The sequence below is a fragment of the Biomphalaria glabrata genome, chromosome 11 (genome assembly GCF_947242115.1).
Source record: "Biomphalaria glabrata chromosome 11, xgBioGlab47.1, whole genome shotgun sequence".
Taxonomy (NCBI): Eukaryota; Metazoa; Mollusca; class Gastropoda; family Planorbidae; genus Biomphalaria; species Biomphalaria glabrata.
This window is the reverse complement of record NC_074721.1, coordinates 15,320,769-15,341,047: the sequence shown is the minus strand read 5'-3', so window position 1 is coordinate 15,341,047 and position 20,279 is coordinate 15,320,769. Positions and strand designations below refer to the sequence as shown.

Sequence of the window (20,279 nt, the reverse complement as noted above, 5' to 3'; positions counted from 1 at the left end):
CAACAACGAGTTTTATTATTTCGTGCAGTACATTTTACAAGACATAATGCAAAGAATTTCTTACTAACAACGTTTGTATTTTTGAAAATAGAGTAAGTGACTTTTCTTTTAAGATATGAACAAAATATATTTTGTTCTTATATTTTGTTCTTCACTGTGTGAAAATCTATCAGCCCTGCTAGGTTACAAAATTACGATATATAGTGTGTTTTTATATATGTAACATATATATATATATACATATATATATATTGTTATAAACTTGGTGGTGGCACTAATGGGGGTAGTGGTGTGTGTGTAGTAAGCCGACGAGAATCGCCCCAGACCAGCGCTAGACGAGCGGTCAACCGTGACGAGCTACGACGGTCAGCCGAGTCGAGTGTCAACAGGACATGTTTCGGGAAGGATCGCCGTCGTGAATAGAGCTCAGGAGCGTCACGAGAATTGTAGTCATCTGACCACCTAGAAACGTCAAGCAGCGTTCTGTCCGGTTCGAGAAGGCCAGTAGGGACCCTATATAAGAGCGGAGGTGTCGCAGTCAAGACAGTTCAGAATGGAGGTTCACGACAGGCGTTTAGAACACGGTCGAGTACAGCACAGTTCAGCGGTGTGTTTCTGTACGGAGTACTATGAAGTACAGTTGAGACGAACGGCGTCTTGATCTTGGTCTGTGATCGAGTCCGACACAACGAGCCTAGTGTGTGAAGTCAGTCCTGAACTGTTGAACCCAGTGCATTGGCTTGAAGTTAGTGTATTGGCTTGAAGTTAGTGTATTGGCTTGAAGTTAGTGTATTGGCTTGAATGTACGACTTGAATGTCAACTCCAGGGTTCAAGCCTTCAAGCCAATACACTAACTTCAAGCCAATACACTAACTTCAAGCCAATACACTAACTTCAAGCTAATACACTAACTTCAAGCCAATACACTAACTTCAAGCCAATACACTAACTTCAAGCCAATACACTAACTTCAAGCCAATACACTAACTTCAAGCCAATACACTAACTTCAAGCCAATACACTAACTTCAAGCCAATACACTAACTTCAAGCCAATACACTAACTTCAAGCCAATACACTAACTTCAAGCCAATACACTAACTTCAAGCCAATACACAAACTTCAAGCCAATACACTAACTTCAAGCCAATACACTAACTTCAAGCCAATACACTAACTTCAAGCCAATACACTAACTTCAAGCCAATACACTAACTTCAAGCCAATACACTAACTTCAAGCCAATACACTAACTTCAAGCCAATACACTAACTTCAAGCCAATACACTAACTTCAAGCCAATACACTAACTTCAAGCCAATACACTAACTTCAAGCCAATACACTAACTTCAAGCCAATACACTAACTTCAAGCCAATACACTAACTTCAAGCCAATACACTAACTTCAAGCCAATACACTAACTTCAAGCCAATACACTAACTTCAAGCCAATACACTAACTTCAAGCCAATACACTAACTTCAAGCCAATACACTAACTTCAAGCCAATACACTAACTTCCAGCTAATACACTAACTTCAAGCCAATACACTAACTTCAAGCTAATACACTAACTTCAAGCCAATACACTAACTTCAAGCTAATACACTAACTTCAAGCCAATACACTAACTTCAAGCTAATACACTAACTTCAAGCCAATACACTAACTTCAAGCCAATACACTAACTTCAAGCCAATACACTAACTTCAAGCTAATACACTAACTTCAAGCCAATACACTAACTTCAAGCCAATACACTAACTTCAAGCCAATACACTAACTTCAAGCCAATACACTAACTACTGCCAATACACTAACTTCAAGCCAATACACTAACTTCAAGCCAATACACTAACTACTGCCAATACACTAACTTCAAGCCAATACACTAACTTCAAGCCAATACACTAACTTCAAGCCAATACACTAACTTCAAGCCAATACACTAACTTCAAGCCAATACACTAACTTCAAGCCAATACACTAACTTCAAGCCAATACACTAACTTCAAGCCAATACACTAACTTCAAGCCAATACACTAACTTCAAGCCAATACACTAACTTCAAGCCAATACACTAACTTCAAGCCAATACACTAACTTCAAGCCAATACACTAACTTCAAGCCAATACACTAACTTCAAGCCAATACACTAACTTCAAGCCAATACACTAACTTCAAGCCAATACACTAACTTCAAGCCAATACACTAACTTCAAGCCAATACACTAACTTCCAGCTAATACACTAACTTCAAGCCAATACACTAACTTCAAGCTAATACACTAACTTCAAGCCAATACACTAACTTCAAGCTAATACACTAACTTCAAGCCAATACACTAACTTCAAGCTAATACACTAACTTCAAGCCAATACACTAACTTCAAGCCAATACACTAACTTCAAGCCAATACACTAACTTCAAGCTAATACACTAACTTCAAGCCAATACACTAACTTCAAGCCAATACACTAACTTCAAGCCAATACACTAACTTCAAGCCAATACACTAACTACTGCCAATACACTAACTTCAAGCCAATACACTAACTTCAAGCCAATACACTAACTACTGCCAATACACTAACTTCAAGCCAATACACTAACTTCAAGCCAATACACTAACTTCAAGCCAATACACTAACTTCAAGCCAATACACTAACTTCAAGCCAATACACTAACTTCAAGCCAATACACTAACTTCAAGCCAATACACTAACTTCAAGCCAATACACTAACTTCAAGCCAATACACTAACTTCAAGCCAATACACTAACTTCAAGCCAATACACTAACTTCAAGCCAATACACTAACTTCAAGCCAATACACTAACTTCAAGCCAATACACTAACTTCAAGCCAATACACTAACTTCCAGCTAATACACTAACTTCAAGCCAATACACTAACTTCAAGCTAATACACTAACTTCAAGCCAATACACTAACTTCAAGCTAATACACTAACTTCAAGCCAATACACTAACTTCAAGCTAATACACTAACTTCAAGCCAATACACTAACTTCAAGCCAATACACTAACTTTCAAGCCAATACACTAACTTCCAAGCTAATACACTAACTTCAAGCCAATACACTAACTTCAAGCCAATACACTAACTTCAAGCCAATACACTAACTTCAAGCCAATACACTAACTACTGCCAATACACTAACTTCAAGCCAATACACTAACTTCAAGCCAATACACTAACTACATGCCAATACACTAACTTCAAGCCAATACACTAACTTCAAGCCAATACACTAACTTCAAGCCAATACACTAACTTCAAGCCAATACACTAACTTCAAGCCAATACACTAACTTCAAGCCAATACACTAACTTCAAGCCAATACACTAACTTCAAGCCAATACACTAACTTCAAGCCAATACACTAACTTCAAGCCAATACACTAACTTCAAGCCAATACACTAACTTCAAGCCAATACACTAACTTCAAGCCAATACACTAACTTCAAGCCAATACACTAACTTCAAGCCAATACACTAACTTCAAGCCAATACACTAACTTCAAGCCAATACACTAACTTCAAGCCAATACACTAACTTCAAGCCAATACACTAACTTCAAGCTAATACACTAACTTCAAGCCAATACACTAACTTCAAGCTAATACACTAACTTCAAGCCAATACACTAACTTCAAGCTAATACACTAACTTCAAGCCAATACACCTTCAAGCTAATACACTAACTTCAAGCCAATACACTAACTTCAAGCCAATACACTAACTTCAAGCCAATACACTAACTTCAAGCTAATACACTAACTTCAAGCCAATACACTAACTTCAAGCCAATACACTAACTTCAAGCCAATACACTAACTTCAAGCCAATACACTAACTACTGCCAATACACTAACTTCAAGCCAATACACTAACTTCAAGCCAATACACTAACTACTGCCAATACACTAACTTCAAGCCAATACACTAACTTCAAGCCAATACACTAACTTCAAGCCAATACACTAACTTCAAGCCAATACACTAACTTCAAGCCAATACACTAACTTCAAGCCAATACACTAACTTCAAGCCAATACACTAACTTCAAGCCAATACACTAACTTCAAGCCAATACACTAACTTCAAGCCAATACACTAACTTCAAGCCAATACACTAACTTCAAGCCAATACACTAACTTCAAGCCAATACACTAACTTCAAGTCAATACACTAACTTCAAGCCAATACACTAACTTCAAGCCAATACACTAACTTCAAGCCAATACACTAACTTCAAGCCAATACACTAACTTCAAGCCAATACACTAACTTCAAGCCAATACACTAACTTCAAGCCAATACACTAACTTCAAGCCAATACACTAACTTCAAGCCAATACACTAACTTCAAGCCAATACACTAACTTCAAGCCAATACACTAACTTCAAGCCAATACACTAACTTCAAGCCAATACACTAACTTCAAGCCAATACACTAACTTCAAGCCAATACACTAACTTCAAGCCAATACACTAACTTCAAGCCAATACACTAACTTCAAGCCAATACACTAACTTCAAGCCAATACACTAACTTCAAGCCAATACACTAACTTCAAGCCAATACACTAACTTCAAGCCAATACACTAACTTCAAGCCAATACACTAACTTCAAGCCAATACACTAACTTCAAGCCAATACACTAACTTCAAGCCAATACACTAACTTCAAGCCAATACACTAACTTCAAGCCAATACACTAACTTCAAGCCAATACACTAACTTCAAGCCAATACACTAACTTCCAGCTAATACACTAACTACTGCTAATACACTAACTACTGCTAATACACTAACTACTGCTAATACACTAACTACTGCTAATACACTAACTACTGCTAATACACTAACTACTGCTAATACACTAACTACTGCTAATACACTAACTTCAAGCCAATACACTAACTACTGCTAATACACTAACTACTGCTAATACACTAACTACTGCTAATACACTAACTACTGCTAATACACTAACTACTGCTAATACACTAACTTCAAGCCAATACACTAACTACTGCTAATACACTAACTTCAAGCTAATACACTAACTACTGCTTATACACTAACTACTGCTAATACACTAACTACTGCTAATACACTAACTTCAAGCCAATACACTAACTACTGCTAATACACTAACTTCAAGCTAATACACTAACTTCAAGCCAATACACTAACTTCAAGCCAATACACTAACTTCAAGCCAATACACTAACTTCAAGCCAATACACTAACTTCAAGCCAATACACTAACTTCAAGCCAATACACTAACTTCAAGCCAATACACTAACTACTGCCAATACACTAACTATTGCCAATACACTAACTACTGCCAATACACTAACTACTGCCAATACACTAACTACTGCCAATACACTAACTACTGCTAATACTAATGAAAATTGATGGATTAATACTATAGATTGTTAATTTCAAACTTTTTAGCCCCGAAGTAATTCTGTACACAAGCTATAATGGGGACTTATTCAACTTATACAGCTACATCTTTCAAGTGCAATTTCTTTCCCTTGTTTCATACCAAAGAAGCATTAATTCTCAATAATTAATTGTTTCATTTTAATATTGATACAAGAAATAATTGAACAAAACTTAAACTTGATCCAAGAATTGGTGTAAAAAAAATAGCGTACAAAAATTGTACCTGACAGAGACTGATGTGTTAATATAAGCTTTGTAAAAAATAGTTCATATTTATGCAACAGCAGTCGAAATAAATTGTATTTAGGTACGTCGAAATAAACATTAAATGATTTCATAAATACAAATTAAAACAATCACAGATCTAAAGCTGATTAATCCAAATTGGGTAAAGTTTTTATAAAAATGAATAGTAACCAAAACTATTGGGGTTTTAAAGGGAGGGAATTTAAACTAAAATGTTTTCTACCTGCACAAGTAACTCCATCACTTTGTAAAGAATGCCCTACGTCACACAGACATTGGAAACTTGTGTTGGCTTTGACTTCTACACATTGCCAGCTACAGTTAGCTTTAGCGCAATGATCAATATCTATCAGCAGACAAAGAAAATCAACCTTGATACAATATACACATATAAATAGATATACATTTGGACATGAAAGTAACAGTAGACATATAAATAAATATACATTTGGACATGAAAGTAACAGTAGACATATGCATAGATATACATTTGGACATGAAAGTAACAGTAGACATATAAATAGATATACATTTGGACATGAAAGTAACAGTAGACATGTACACTGTATCTTCGTTTACGTTTTCATGATATATTTTGTAATGACGAAAAATTAGATCGATCTCTCTATCAGATCTGATCTATCTAACTATTTATTTAATTATCTATTTATCTATCATGTTTCTATCTATCAATTTATCTCTCTAATGTTTTACTATAGCTTGCCAACTGTGGCATAATTTTAAAGTAAGATTAAAACATAAAGGTAAGTTATATATAAATATCACTAGCAGAGTTTTGAACCGTACGCAACATAAAATGCTAAGAAATAATATAAAATTATACAGAATATTAAAGTGAAAAACATTTATAAATGATTAAACAGTAAGGAATACAATGTATTATATCTATACATGATCCAGTATGAAACAAATAAAAGCTAGTACAACAAAAACATACACATTCAAGTGGTGATGGTGTGCTTGCAGGAAGCGCAATGAATTTAAAGCAAAAATAAAAATCTAGTGATTCGTTTTTTACCAATGAATTAACGTCTGTAGTTATTTACAACACATTACCAAACATAATTAATATTAGACATATATGTTTAACAATTATAAAAATGGTATCCAAACTATTAATTTAGTTAATCATAAAAAGTGGTATTAGTTAATCAGGATGTCAGTTTATTAACCCAAAGTCATATGATGCCCTTGTCTACAATATTTATAAAATGTTTTCACTTTTATAAATAAATCTCAAAGAAACTTGCCTCTAAAAGAGATACTTAACATTGTATTTTAATGTTTAAAATGTCTAAATTTGAAAAAAAATAACAATTTTTAACTACTTTGCCGTGCTCAGTTTGACATCTGTAAATTATTATATGTTATGAAAAATGTTTTAAAATGGCTGCGAATTCAGCAGAGGTAATCTCCCATGTAAACGTTATTTCTATCTCACTCATTTTCGGATCGAGTTGAAACCTTAAACAATTATTTATTGCCCCGTAACAAGATAAAAAACAAACAAACAATTAGTCAATTAATTATTGGTAATTTTTTTTTTTGGTTATAACGAAAAAGGGCAATAACCTATGCATTATTAAAAGTAATTGTAAGTGCAGAGTTCTTCCCCTTAGATAAGATTTTTGTTAAAATGATTTTTTAAAAATATTTTTCTTGTTTACATTTAATGCATCCCAAGAATCGATTCTTTTTTCCCTTGCATAATCCTCTTTTGCTTAATTTTATCTAATGGAATTTTTATTAGCGTCCCCCGTAAGGAGAAAAGCCTCTATTAAGTTTTGCAACATGTCCGTCTGTCTTACTCAGATCTCAAAAACTAATAAGGAAATGAAAAATATTATTTCACAATGCGTTGTTTAGATGCAACAGCTACTTTTTGTTTTCTAAAAGCAAACCGTTTAGTTTATACAATTCAATGCAAGCGTTTTTTTTTTCCATTTATCTAATCAAATTTTCATTGCATAAAAGTTTGTTTCAGAGATGGAGTAAAAGGATAAAAATGTTTTATATTTTATTGAAAGATTCAAAGAGAAGGTATTTTATCCTTAAAGGCTAGAACTGACAGCCGAAGAATTGAGAGACTCAGTATATGCTTCCCATAACTTGTTTTCAATGGAATTTAATCTGACAATAGACACATTAAAGCAATGTAGATATGTTTTGTCAAGGACTTGAATTAAGGTGTCAAAGAATTATTATGTGAATTTTAGATCATTACATTGCACTTACAGAATAAAAAAGTCAAGGCGTGGAGGAATTAAATCTCATTGTTGCACGTTCATTTCACACACACACACAACACGCACATTTACACACATAAACATTATCAATTACTTACAACTATTACTTATTAATTTTCTGAAATAAAAAATTACACAACCTTCAGGTCACATTTGTATTTCACTTCATTAAAAATTAACAAAGAGAACAACAACAAAAACCCACTAACCAATGCAAGTTCTACCGTCTGTATCTAGTTCAAGACCTTGTTGACACTGGCAGGTAAATGAGCCAGGTGTGTTGACACATTCTTGATGCCTGTCAGTGGAACAGTTGTTCATCTGAACGTTGTTGCATTCATTGATGTCAACGTCACAATCTGTCCCCATCCAACCAGGTAGACAGACACATGCCCCAGAGGTTTTATTACAGTATTGTGTGTTAGATTTTTGACATGAGCACTGATGCTGACAATTCAGACCAAATTGACCTTCTGGGCATTCTAAAATCAAATAGTAATACATATTAGTTGTCACAACTGAAACATCGTATTTTTTAATATCACTGCCTGGTATGGCAATCTGAACATTAAAAATAAAAATAAAAATTAATTGAGTCCTAAATGCTGCTGGTAAATTTGCTGGAAAAAAAACGACCCCATTTGGACAGCAGTTTGAGAAAAAATTTCATATAAAAGCTTAAAAATCCTAGAAATATAGAATCACCCTTTGAGTCATGATTTTGTGAATTTATCATCACAAAAGAAATACAAACTAATAGCGCATACGAACAGACACAAAACTCTTTTGTTCCCCTGGCAATCAAATCATTAAATACAATTATACTATCTGATATAAAATTTCACAAGTAAATTATGAGTGAGTCTAGTGTAAATGTATGTTTTGGTTTTCTATTGTCATAATGTTTGTAATGTAATGGACTGTCTCTCCAAAATAGGGCTCCACAGCTACATGAAAAAGTGTTTGAGATCAACCATAGTCGTTCTACGACTGAAGGAGGCCAACAAACACAATGTTGTTTTTTTTTATACACTCATTGAAAGATAATACTACTGCTGATAATAATAATCTGAAATTTTGAGGTGAGTTAGAACGGGCCCGTTGCTTCTTCCAGGACAATGACGAATAAAGAATAAAGTAAACAGGCGGTAGAGTCTAAATAAATTATTATTCACCAATGAGTCGAGTGTTTACTGAAGGTAATTTACAACCTCATGACCAAACACAAGAGGGCAATCTACTCCCTGACTCGCACCCCACACAATTGAGAGGTGCTGTTGGTGGTAGAACAAGAGGAGCCAAGAGGATCAAATGGACGAGAGAAATGAATATAGACATTATCAAATCGTTCCTCCGTATAAATAACTTTGATGATAAACCTCTTTCAGGTTATAGGCGAAAACTCTTCCAGGAATTCAACAAAATACTTAGTGCACTTATTCATTCCTAGGAACATTCTCGTTGCCTGTCAAAGGGCGGTACTTCTGCACACCTGCCACATCACCAGAAAATTCCTCGGTTTAAACTGAGAAAGGGACTACGATGAATTTTGTTTCCCTTTAACGAAACTCGACCCTAGCTTCGCCAGAGAATGAATACTCGTTCTTTTCTAACATAATAATAATAATAATAATAATAATGAGGTTCTCTCAATTAAAAGCATTTACGTTATGCCAAGCCAGAGCATTGAAAACTGACGTGAAAATAATTGGATACCCAATACATTTGACGCAATATTTTACTTTCTAAAGTTCACTGTCTTCAACTAGTATGTAGCCTGAGACAATTTCTGACTTTAGCACAGATTATCCTATTTTTACCTTGTCATTTGATTGACATTTCAGAAATGATTTTCAGTGATACAACGAACAATTACCTATACAAGTTTTCCCATCTGTATCTAACTTAAAACCTTGCTGACAGGAACATCTAAATGATCCTGGTGTGTTCAGACACACATAGTGGTCAGAGGAACAGTTGAATTTACTATCACTGCACTCATCAATATCCTGGACACAGGTCGTTCCAGTCCAGCCAGGCTTACAGACACACGTCCCATTGGTCTTGATACATTCTCGTGTGTTACCTTGATTGCATGCACACACTTGCCAACATTTCTCACCAAACAGACCGTCAACACAATCTGAAAATTAAAAATCACTTTTTTTTTTTAAATAGCTTATTGGAAGTGTAATTATATTAATTACTTTGGATAATTCATGTAACTAAATTTGTAATAGATCTAAACCAACAGTAATAAATCTTGGCGATTAGAAATATTTCTTTTTACCAATTGTTTTTGCTTAGTGCAATTTCATGCTTTTAGCTTTCTCAATACGCTATGATCTTATCATTTGTCTGGACCAGTTGGGGAAATAAAAAAGGAAAAGGGGGGGAGAAGAAAGAAGAGCATATCTTTGTGAATTAAAGTAATCAGTTTTTTAAAGCATTAGGGTTAGGGAACGCCCTGAATGCAAACTTATGACTCACGCCTCCCAAGCCGACATTCTAACCACTCTGTTAGGGAGGTGCTTATGACTATAAACATTGTATAGTGATGTATTGTTGGTTTGAAACTTACTTTAAAGCACGACCTATATATGGGACTAATTCCGCTTATACCACCAATTAAGTCGAGTACTATTTCTTTCCGTGATCGAGATACCAAACAAAAAAATATTACCTATAATTAATCAACTATTTCAGAGGTGACCAACCTATGGAGCATGCGCCAAAAGTGGCGCTTTGCACTATTACAAGTGGCGCACTTCACCCAGAGAAAAAAATCAAGAAAAAGCATCCCTGTTAAAAAAATGTATATTAACCTTCTAAAAAAATGCTCCACAGGAATTTAATAGACTAGCTATTACGACGCCCAAATTTATAAAAATGTTTATAAAACTAATCAGACCAAAAAAAGGACAGGACACTTTGATTTAATGTAATAGTTATCATTGAATGCTGGTGTCAATGGTCATGTCTTTTTCTTCGTACCTTTTGGACATTTTTTAGGTCAGGTCTACTATAATTAATGGTCTCGGTCCTGACCAATGTGTGTGTGCATTGCTAATAATTCGATAGAGGTACGCCAGAATGAGTGGCTCGCCTCATAAACACCGTAGGTTCTTCAAAGTACGTTTCCGGAAATTTGATATCAAGTCACATCACTGATCGCGGTATTGCTAAAAACGGACCTAGATAAACACTCATTTTACAGACAAGGTATGCGTGGCATCATGACGGTAGTGGGTTCTATGTAGGTAGCAATGATCTCTCTAGTAGAGATTACCAAAGTCTATTATGGGACAAGTCCACCCCTATGGAATATTTCACTCATATGGCTAATAAAAAAAAAGATATATGTGTGCTGCAAGCTTCCTTACGGTCATCAGCTTTGACCTTCTAAGCCTTTTTCATATTTGAGTAAACTCGCAAGGAAGCAGAGGTTTGAATTCACAGTGTTCCTTCTCCTATGTGGGTAGAAAGCCAAAGCTAACGAGACCCTCCTTTCAGAAGGTTTAGCTGCCAGTTTCTCGCCTTCTGTAAGTTATAACAGTTTGGGCGGCCAAACAACTGAGCAAAACGTGAAGGCCAGGAGTTGGACTAAATGTTAGAAGCTTTTCTGAAAATCATGCCTTTGGAAGCATTTTAGGTTGCAGCAATAGCAACCATAAGAAACCCCCAAGAAGGTATTTTTGAGGTGTCAATGTACAAGCCAATAAGGTAAGGGCGATAAGCGAGACCTAAAAATAAAGAAGTCTCTCTACTAGCATAGCAAGAACTGTAATGTGTATGATTGATAACCTTTCTTTGAGGTACACCTGAGTTTACTGATTTTGGTGTTCATTTTGAACTACATATTATTAAAATTTATCCTGTACCTTTAAGGAAATTCTGAATCCAACTGTAATATGGATCGGTAGTACTAAAATATTTTTTAAGCGACCTGTGGTTGTGAGCTTTGTGTTATGTCCACTTCCTCATTATTTTCTAAGACCTTTAAAATTCAAAAGCGCAATTCGCCATACTCGAGAGTCGTTTGGTACAATACGGCAGTTTCAATGCTCCGCACGGCCATACTACATTTTTAGATTTTTTTTTCCTCAAAATAGTCTCATGCGCAAGGGAACTGATTATAAGTGCTTGGAACATGCTTGGACCGGGAGCTCTTCACCCTAAGTCTTGTCAGAGGGCTTCCAGCAGTAAGGTCTGGACTGAGTAAGGGGCCTGTCACGCAGAATTGGTTAAACAAATACCCCAAGTCTTGTCAGAGGGCTTCCAGCAGTAAGGTCATGGACTGAGTAAGGGGCCTGTCACGCAGAATTGGTTAAACAAATACCCCAAGTCATGAAAATTCACCATATTCATAAAATAAATGCAAAGGCCAAAGCCCTAATCTTGCTTTTCATATGATTTGACAGTGCCATAGCGATAATTCAAATGGAGAAGATATGTAATTAACCTTTAAAGTGCTGAGATATTTTACAATGAGTGCATACTAAATGGAAACTACAATTTTAGTGTTTAGAGGCTAAACTACCAAACGCGTCTAAAGGGTTAAGTAAGTCAATTGGTGGTAACGTTTGTTTCTTCCTCTGCACATTAATGAATCTTAATCTACAATCGGTGGACAATGGTTATAGTTGCCCAGTGTGTGGCAAAATATATAGGTCACAGCTGGGGCTGCGTAGCCACGGGAAATACTGCATGCCTCATTAATCGTCGAACTCGAAGACAAGCCTTATTACATTAATGAAACCATTGATAGATTTTCGTATTTGTAATAATCAGAAGTATGCAGAATTGGCTGAACAAATTTGAGAAATTACTTTGAGAGTGTAAAAATGGTGCTTCTGAAGTAATGACTTTATTACTTAGAAAATGTGCCGATAAATATAAAATACTCCATATTTTATGTCCCACACTAAATTTGTCTTATTGAAAAAAAAAAAGAAGGGGGTGGAAACATATTTTTGAACCCGGGCCCATGGGTACCTTGGTACGCCACTGATCACCACCAGAGTTATAACAATAGTTTTCTAAAATAGTCAGTGTAGAGGGTGGTTACCAGGAAAACAAGACAAATGATGTACATTTACAAGTCAACATTCTGGCTGGCAAAAAGGAGGAACTCCCTAATACTGTGAAGAGACGAAAATAGAGCAGTTTTTGGTCATAGTGTAAGACATGAATCATTGTCAAAAGTCATCCTTCAAGGTACAGTAGAGCCAAGAGGAAGCCTGAAGAACGTGTCGTCCAAAGAAAAACTGGCTGGATATTATAACAGAAGGGATCGGCCTCTCTCTTGATATTGGAAGCGTGGTCGAGTGGCTAAGTACGCTTGAACTTGGCTTGGCTTGGCTACCCATGAAGGGGGCTCGAGGTTCGAGGTTCTTTTGAAAAAAAAAACAGCCGGAGATTTCTTACAAAGGACACACAATTGAGACGAAAAGAAATTTATTGCAAATAAAATACCAGATTTAAATTCTGTATTACGTTTAATTAGATCACGAGACTAGATTACCTGTATTAAACCAGCTTTATATGTACACATGGCCTCAATTAAGGTAAGTAATAGCCAAAGTTTTGTTATACTGATTATATAAAATTATCGTATAAACCTAGAAGCGTCAAACTTAATATTCAGCACGCGGTGATTTTGTGACTTTTACCTGTTCTGATATAGAAGTATATAATGTAGTACAAACCTTTACAAGTAAATCCATCAGTATCTACATTGTAACCTATATCACATATACATTCTGAACTTGTATTCATATTAATTTCTTGACAGCGCCAGGTACATGCATTTCCAGCGCAGAAATCTATATCTGTAAAAAAAAATGTTTACATCGAAGCAAACTAAACACTTTAAGTTTGTCTCTCTCTCTCTCTCTCTCTCTCTCTTTATTCAAATGCCAATTTATGACAACAATAATCAACTTGAATAAAATATTAACTCTATATTAGCTTTAAGTGAAATTTACAGACGAACATGTCACATATGTATTATCGCAAGAAAGACATGTCTATATGTTATCACAATCAATTGTACACGAAACAATAATATATATATTTGTATTGTATGTATGTTTTGTCATTTATGTTTTGTCATTTATGAGAAGTCAATGAAAAAAATGTTATATTTTATTTATATCAACATATCTCTACAAGGGCCAGTATAATCAACATTTTGGTTTGAGTAAAACTTGATAAGGCCTTAAGCCATTATAGATATACCTCTTGTAATCAACATTTTTTCCCTTCTTTCTCTGTTCAAAATGACTGGAAATATCTCTGGATTTAATTTTACATTGTGGCCCTAAGCTATAGCTTTTGTTGTCTATCAGCCTAGCACTTTGTAGGACAGGAGAGAATCAACCCTGATTAAAAATAATCTAATCAATCTTAAATGGTATACAATATTTCAATTCTTTTTATTGTGTTTAATAAACCAATCTTTTCTTCTTTAATTTTTTAGTATTCACTAGTAAAAGTGTGTAAAATTGTTACTTCAATACAGCTATAAGTACAACAGTATTTAACAAAACTATTACATTATGTAAATATAAGCCTATATGTTTGTAGATACAACTTTTTTAGGTCATGTTTTTTTTTTTATTTTATTCTTGTCTCCTTAGAAGCAAACAAATATTATAAACATTAATACATTAATACACTATTATTTCTCTACATTCTAAAAGGGTCAAATTATCGATTACAATTGATACAACCAAATTGATATTTTCTTTTCTTTAGGAGACACAATGCGGTGTGGGAAGCGTGAAGTGGGCAGTGGGCAGTGGGTCTTTCAGATTTTTTTTCGTTTGCGGTGACAAAACAGTGACCTATCCCGTTCATTGCTTGCTCTATAAAATTACCAAAAAGTTCAAGTTACCTTTGCACGTTTTTCCGTCTGTGTCAAGTTGAAAACCTGATTGGCAGGCGCAGTTAAATGAACCTGCTGTGTTCACACATACTTCATTATTGCCAATGGAACAATTGGAAGTGTTTCTAGAGCACTCATCAATATCTAGGTCACAATTCGATCCGGTCCAGCCAGGTCTACAGACACACGTCCCATTGGTCTTCTCACAATAGTTTGTTTTAGAAGTTATACAATTACATTTGCTGCTACAGTTTTGTCCAAAGAATCCTTCTGAACATTCTGTTGTAAGAAATATTGCCAACGAAACATAAAATATGCATGACATTTAGCGGTAATCACAGTGTTAAGAGGATGATTACTTAGCATGCCTAGAACTACATAAAGCAATGAAATTAAAAATATCTAAATTTTTCAAATATTTATCATAAGCTAGGTTAAAAAAATTGTAAAATAGCTATAGTAAGACTCGCATTAAATGCAACTATAAAATTTGTAAACAAATAGCAGAGAACGAAAAAATGGGAAAAAAAATGTGTAGATTTGATCTAGATCTGTCTTAAACCGACTATGAAAGTGTTATGACAGATAAATGTAATAGACATCATGTTACGGATAGCACGTGATACCCTTGTTTTGAAAGTGTATAGCTATAGTATCTACATATATACACATTCATTTACAATTTTTACCTTTACAAATTTTCTTTCCAGAAAGGTCAGTCAAACCAAATCCTACATGACAGGTACAGAGGTATCCGCCCTGAGTGTTGACACACAGTTCATGAGCAGACGTGGTGCAGTTGTGAGTTCCGGAAGTACATTCATCAACGTCCTTATTGCAGTCCGTGTTGGTCCAGCCGTCCTTACACGAGCAGGCACCGGTAAGTTTGTCACATTTCTGGTGACTTAAACAGCTACATCTGTGAGCGCATGACTGGCCGTAATAGTTGTCTGGACAGTCTAGGAAAATGATTTTTTAAAATGTGTTTCATTTCATGTGATATTTATCAAAATGTATGTTTTCAAAATAAAACTTTCCCTTTCAGACATGGAAAAAAGTAGGGATCACCTTTTTTAACTTCAAAAGCTAATGTTTAGCGTTAATGTTGTATGGCCACAGGCCAGTCTAATTAAAGTTCATGAACATTTTGCACAGCGTCTTCTGAGTCTAGATCTAAAAACCTATCAGTGGAGAATTATAAAGTCTAGTAGATCTATATAATATATCCTTCATACAATTTATAGAGCGATTATTTTGCTCGTAGTCTTAATAAGTAATGAATGTTCGATTTAAAAAAAAAACAACGGAACAAATTAAACTCCGCCTCATAAATAAAATTAAATAAAATTGCTATCTCTAAAACAAAAAAAATCACCATTACCAATACAGTGTCCATCTTTCATCATAAAACCAACTGGACAAGAACACACATATGACCCGATGGTATTGTTACACAACTGTCCGATTGGACATGCATTAGATTTCAAACACTCATCTACATCTTGTGTACAGTGGAGTCCAGACCAGTGCTCATTACAGACACATCCAGAGACTGAATTACAAGATCCATGTCCATTGCATTCACATTTCTGAGCGCAATCTTTCCCATAAAATGGAGATGAACATGCTGTGAAGGAGAAAACTCATTGAAAGTGAGGAATGATGATGATATTCAACATTGCCTATAAAAATGTATCTTTTGTAATACAAGGGGCTTATATTATATGTTAAACGATATGTACAATTTTCTCTTGTAATTTTCTCAGTGTATAATTTGAAAGGAACCACAGGGCTGGTTTTCTTAAAGTGAGTCTGACATGAATGGCTTTCTGTTAAAAATATTCCTAAGCAAAAATTTTTTCCCATCAATTTGAGCTATTTTTTAATTTTTATATCAATATCTATAAATAATTAAAACCATTTTAAATTCATACATAATAATGGATATTAACTGAAAGCTGAGGAAAACATTATTCGATAGTGACATTACACTTTTAACATTTTAAATAAGAAAATCAATTTATAATAACTGTAAAGTTTTCTAATTCTCTTAAGGTTGTTAACTTTATAAACAAAGCATATTAATTAAAATTAATATATCAATATATATCAATAATGTGAAAACACGATGGTACGTTTGTTTTAAAAAATATGATTACTAAGTACATTGTATTACCTTCACATGTTAGATTATCTGCACTTAGTTTGTAACCAACATTACAAGAACATGTATAGTAGCCAACTTGGTTAGTACATAGCTGACTACACTTGTGAGTTTTGATTGAACATTCATCGATATCTATGAAGATATTAAAGTACAAATACACATTTTTTTTTAATTTACACATTACTCTTTCCGTGTTCCTCTCTCTCTCTCTTTCTCTTTCTCTCTCTCTCTCTCTCTCTCTCTCTCATGAACTTTTGATCCACTGAGGCCTTCAATTTAATTTGTCGACACATACATTTGGATAACCGATCGCCGATCTGATAAATGAAAAACGATTAGAATAATAACAATGTCAGTAACAAACGAAAGTCCTCTTCCTGATTCATAAGAAAACGAATTTAATTTTCTCTGAAGAAAAAGATTGCAAAGGGTGTGGTATGAACATCACACAGAACATAACCCACTAAGGCAAGTCTTCTGGTTAGAAAGGGTGAAATCAGTGATTTGAGTTTAAAATTTTAAATCCCGAGAAATTATGTCCACATTCTAAGAGGACTTACACCAGCCATTGAAGAAGAGTAGCTAATCAGTTGATGTATATGTTTGGAAAACAATTACTTTTTTTTATTGACTATACTAGGAAAACTAGTTTGACCTATGTAATTTTCTAAGTAAATAAAAGAAAATAATTTAAATTTGGCTTAAGGAATAGAAAATCTTTATCTTGAACAGACTACTTGTTATGGAGTGTATGTGTGTGTGTTTGTGTTTGAGGTGATGGTGGGAAAAGGATACGATTGGTTGTGATGCAAGATAAGCAGCATTGTCGTCAGCGGTCTTAGGAAGGAGAGACCACTCCAGAGCGTAATATTGAAGAGACATGTTATAGTAGTGAGTTGGACATTGTTAAAAATATTATTTGACTTAAAGTCTACTACATTGATATCATTTTAATATCAAGTTGAATTTCTTTATACTGTAATAAAAGTTCTGTTTAGTTTTGTTCACAAGGAAGTTAATCAAGATTTACAAGTTAAGACAGAATACGCCTACAGTGCTTTAGTTGATGTCTACAGTCAGTTTGATGCAACAAGTCAACGACCGTCCACAACACTGACGTCTATGGGTATTTCCGCAGGTAAGTTCTAGTCATTAAATAAAGAGACACACGGGAACATTTTGCGCACCGTCTTTTAAGTCTAAGGTATACAGGCCTATAATTAAAATAGTATAAGATGTAGTACATTTAAATAATCGATTAATGTTTTTTTTTCTAGGGTGGGGGAAATATGGGGTGGGTAAAAAAAAATTGTTAGTTGTTGTTTTTTTTTAAATCTCACATTTATTAGTTATTAAGAGACAAATAATTGCTCAATAAGCTGTATAAAATTAATTTTCAATCAGCTTAGGCCGGTAGAAAAGCAAATTTTATGTCTAATTTTGGCGAGAAACGAAGCTCGTGAAATAAAAGCAAATATAGATAAAACTGAATTAAGATTGAAATTCTGTCTGACTTATTAAGAATTACATTTCAATAGTGTTTAAGACAGCATCCTTAAAACGTGTCGTATAATAATAGACGGAATAAATTCAAACGTCTAGACCTCATATCACAAATAGTTAATATTTACAACTTTAATTTGTTAACAAAACTGACTATATTCTTGAATTAAAAGAAATATTTCCAACCTTTGCATTTATGTGTGTCAGTGCTGTCCACTATATAGCCATCCTTACAACCACATGTAGTGCTTGGACCAGTTATATTACAGATTTGTTCACATTGACACTGAGTTACATACTTCTGTTCTGTTCATTTTATCCAAATAAAATTAAATGTTAAAGTTTATTCTATAAAATAATAAAGGTGACGATTGAGCCAATCAGACAATTTGGTGTTGTTAAAAAGACAATTAATTAGACAAACTATTCGATTAGACAATTGAAATACATTAACATCAGACAACTTAGTAAAATAAACAATTAAGTAGAATCAATCATAGATAAATATATTTTCAGTTCACTTTAATCATAGATAAATATATTTTCAGTTCACTTTAATCATAGATAAATATATTTTCAGTTCACTTTAATCATAGATAAATATATTTTCAGTTCACTTTTGACTTAACTTCACTTAACTCTGGTTAGATTAACTGTTTGTTATCATATTATATGCCACAAACTCCTTCAGCTCGAGTTGTTCAAAAATAGATTTTACACTTGAAAACAAAAAGTGGTTTTATTTGAAACTTATAATTCGGTATCTTTTTTCTTAAAAAGAAAATATTTGTACTTATGTAACTAACGCGTGGCAAGAAAAGATTTTTCTTGTCATTTAGTAAAATATATTTAAGAAAAAATAACACCGCAAAATATATTGATAATTATTCGCCTCCTACAGTCGACTCTTTGAATGGAGAGTTTTCCAGAGTACGCTATTATGCCTCAACGTGGCACTTGGGTGGAAACGTCCATTAGAGGAAGTGAATAGCAAAACAAAACTCCCGTGGGAGTGTCCAAGGGAACGAGAGAGTGGTCCCATAGCACGGTGCCGAGTTGAACGAGAGCTCTCACGTCCCTGTAGATAATCCATGCCCCGTTCCTCAAGGGACCGTTACATAATGGCGAGTCCTGCACTGTTTAGCTTGGTACAACATAGGAAAATGGCGGAGGTTCCTGGTATACTCGGCCTTCGGCCATGCTTTCTAGCCCATGCGCCCGGAGTGCCAGATATATCGGAAATAGCAATGCTTTACATAGACATTGACTTGGACCTCTTCCAGACAGAACGGTTTGTTCAAACAGGTTTTTTTTTTTTATTTTTTCCTGTTCAAACAGGTTGTTTTTTTTTTCAAACTTAGAGCTCGAAGAGCCATACGCTCAGCTCTTAGACAATCTAACGGTACGAATGGAGAGTTTTCTATCTGGATACTAGGTCCCTTTGGAGAAATGAACGTGAGAAGAAAAAAAATTATATTATTTTTATTTATTCTAAATTCTCCTTAATCGTTGAGAAGAGGCAACATTGAGAAGTTTTGTTATTGGTACTGTGCGGCGGAGAAGTCTGAATCGGAAACTGGCAGAGGAGTTGGTGAACCAAGGGATAGAACTCTATCGACAGAGATTCTTTGCGTCTGTCCATTGTTATGCCCCTTTGCTGTGTCCTATGTAGACCAAGCCAAGCGGAGGTAACAGCTACCTTCAAT

At 34.6% G+C, this 20,279-nt stretch overlaps 1 protein-coding gene across 5 annotated transcripts in view; it reads right to left on the bottom strand.

Annotated features, from left to right (window-relative positions):
* LOC106063092 (mucin-like protein) overlaps positions 1 to 20,279 on the bottom strand; it is a 100,596-nt gene that overhangs the window by 28,509 nt on the left and 51,808 nt on the right. For 3 of the 5 annotated variants that reach the window (XM_056003630.1, XM_056003632.1, XM_056003629.1), the window contains exons 19-27: positions 18,760 to 18,879; positions 17,080 to 17,202; positions 16,285 to 16,530; positions 15,593 to 15,862; positions 14,913 to 15,182; positions 13,723 to 13,845; positions 9,891 to 10,157; positions 8,224 to 8,496; positions 5,971 to 6,093 (exon numbers count right to left, since the gene is read on the bottom strand). In XM_056003630.1, the coding sequence (XP_055859605.1) occupies positions 5,971 to 6,093; positions 8,224 to 8,496; positions 9,891 to 10,157; positions 13,723 to 13,845; positions 14,913 to 15,182; positions 15,593 to 15,862; positions 16,285 to 16,530; positions 17,080 to 17,202; positions 18,760 to 18,879 (1,815 nt within the window). The remainder of the gene's footprint in view (positions 1 to 5,970; positions 6,094 to 8,223; positions 8,497 to 9,890; positions 10,158 to 13,722; positions 13,846 to 14,912; positions 15,183 to 15,592; positions 15,863 to 16,284; positions 16,531 to 17,079; positions 17,203 to 18,759; positions 18,880 to 20,279) is intronic. The other 2 variants (XM_056003631.1, XM_056003633.1) reach the window with 2 other exon arrangements.